At 49.7% G+C, this 2,666-nt stretch overlaps 1 protein-coding gene across 8 annotated transcripts in view; it reads left to right on the forward strand.

Annotated features, from left to right (window-relative positions):
- slc8a1b (solute carrier family 8 member 1b) overlaps positions 1–2,368 on the forward strand; it is a 108,694-nt gene extending 106,326 nt beyond the window's left edge. For all 8 annotated transcript variants that reach the window (XM_034551570.1, XM_034551575.1, XM_034551576.1 and 5 more), the window contains 2 exons: positions 1,889–1,992; positions 2,096–2,368. In XM_034551570.1, the coding sequence (XP_034407461.1) occupies positions 1,889–1,992; positions 2,096–2,368 (377 nt within the window). The remainder of the gene's footprint in view (positions 1–1,888; positions 1,993–2,095) is intronic.
- The last annotated feature ends 298 nt before the right edge of the window (positions 2,369–2,666 follow it).

The following is a 2,666-nucleotide window of genomic DNA, read 5'->3' on the forward strand; positions in this document are numbered from 1 at the left end:
ACATGGGGGCACCAGAACCAACACTACCACTTTAGTCCACAGGGGGCACCAGAACCAACACTACCACTTTAGTCCACAGGGGCGCCCACGCTAGCTTTAAATAAATACATGTAAACACATAGTTAATGAAAATAAGACTTATTTTAAAGTTTCCACCACTGACCCAGTTGAGCTCCCAGTCTCTGCAGCATAGATATTAATTCTGCAGACAGCAGCTTCATCCTCTAAACATGAAGAATGTCTGCCGACTGCAACGGACGGCTAAATATGTTTTAACCTTGGCATGGTCCCCTGCACACACACACACACACACACACACACACAGACACACACACAGACACACACACGCACACACACACACAGACACACACACAGACACACACACACACACACACACACACACACACACACACATAGAGCACATGATTGATGTATAACATGCAAACACATTAACAACTGGGCAACTGTAATTACTTTGAGAAACAGACTCACACAGTCATATACTTTCAACATATTAAATCTTTAAGTATGTTCCGTGCGCATGCACACACACACAGACACACACACGCACACACACACACACAGACACACACCCAGACACACACACAGACACACACACACAGACACACACACACACAGACACACACACTCACACACACACACAGACACACACAGACACAGACACACACACTCACACACACATACACACACACGGACACACACACACACTCTCACACACACACAGACACACACACAGACACACACACAGACACACACACACACACTGCAGACCTGTCCCTGAGGCTTTAAGGTGTATGGGGATATTTATCTTTGTTGGCTCTCTCCTCCTCCTGCTCCTCCTCCTCCAGCTCCTCCTCCTCCTCCTCTCTCCTCCTCCTCCTCCTCCTCCTGCTCCTCCTCCTCCTCCTCCTCTCTCCTCCTCCTCCTCCTCCTCCTCCTCCTCCTCCTCCTCCTCTCTCCTCCTCTCTTCCTTTGCCAGCTTGGTTCCCACCCTCAGAAAAGCCCTTGGCTGCGTCTCACAGGCTCTGGTAGATTAAGGCAGGAGGACTTGAGGGACAGACAAGAAGAGCCCGTTGTTCAGATGTTACTGCAGCTGCTGTCTTCTGGCACCATGAAGCCAGAGGAAGATGGTTATACAGACCATAATGTACTAAATGAACATCACACTGTATTGAAGAAGACTTGAAACTAGAGATTGAGACCAAAAACTAATGTTTACAATGTTTACTGAGGGAATACATCAAGAGAAGTAGAGTCATTTATATAGACTTCTATACAACCAGAGGAGTCGCCCCCTGGTGGTCAGGAGAGAGAATGCAGCTTTAACACATGAAGCATAGACTTCTATACAACCAGAGGAGTCGCCCCCTGGTGGTCAGGAGAGAGAATGCAGCTTTAACACATGAAGCATAGACTTCTATACAACCAGAGGAGTCGCCCCCTGGTGGTCAGGAGAGAGAATGCAGCTTTAAGACATGAAGCATAGACTTCTATACAACCAGAGGAGTCGCCCCCTGGTGGTCAGGAGAGAGAATGCAGCTTCAACACATGAAGCATAGACTTCTATACAATCAGAGGAGTCGCCCCCTGGTGGTCAGGAGAGAGAATGCAGCTTTAACACATGAAGCATAGACTTCTATACAACCAGAGGAGACGCCCCCTGGTGGTCAGTAGAGAGAATGCAGCTTCAACACATGAAGCATAGACTTCTATACAACCAGAGGAGTCGCTCCCTGGTGGTCAGTAGAGAGAATGCAGCTTCAACACATGAAGCATAGACTTCTATACAACCAGAGGAGTCGCCCCCTGGTGGTCAGGAGAGATGATGAACATTGAGTAACATTGAGTGATCTCTTGTCTTCCCCAGACACCTTTGCCAGTAAGGTGGCCGCTACCCAGGACCAGTATGCCGACGCGTCCATCGGCAACGTGACCGGCTCCAATGCTGTGAATGTTTTCCTCGGCATCGGGGTGAGTCCAGCTCCTTCAGCCACGGACCGACTTCTTCGTTGGTTCTTTCCCGAGTAGCGTTGTGCTTCACGTTGCTCAGTGTGATTGTGCTGCTGCTCGACAGGTGGCGTGGTCCATCGCCGCCATCTACCACAACAGCAAGGGGGAGGAGTTCAGGGTGGATCCGGGCACGCTGGCCTTCTCCGTCACACTCTTCACCATCTTCGCCTTCATCGCCGTCGGCGTGCTGATGTACCGGCGGCGGCCGGAGATCGGCGGAGAGCTGGGGGGTCCGCGGACGGCGAAGCTCATGACCTGCATGCTGTTCTTCAGCCTGTGGCTCCTCTACATCCTCTTCTCCTCACTGGAGGCCTACTGCCACATCCAGGGCTTCTAAGAGGAGACGACGCAGGAGGAACCCATCGATCTATCACTCCCCCTCTTTACGCAATAGATCTGATTGACAGGTGAATGGATGTACAGGTGAAGAAATGGAGGACGCAGAGAATGGAAGGAAATACGGATGCAATGAAGGACGACGACGAACAGGAAAAAGAGAGAGAGAGAGATGGAAGAAGAAGAGATGGAAAAAGGAATACGATTTTATTTTTATTTATTTTTGTCTTGATCTATAAATCCAAACCAATCAAGTTGTCTTAAACCCCGCAATCAGTCCGTGAAACGCACACACACAC

This window comes from Cyclopterus lumpus, chromosome 15 (assembly GCF_009769545.1).
Source record: "Cyclopterus lumpus isolate fCycLum1 chromosome 15, fCycLum1.pri, whole genome shotgun sequence".
Lineage (NCBI taxonomy): Eukaryota > Metazoa > Chordata > Actinopteri > Perciformes > Cyclopteridae > Cyclopterus > Cyclopterus lumpus.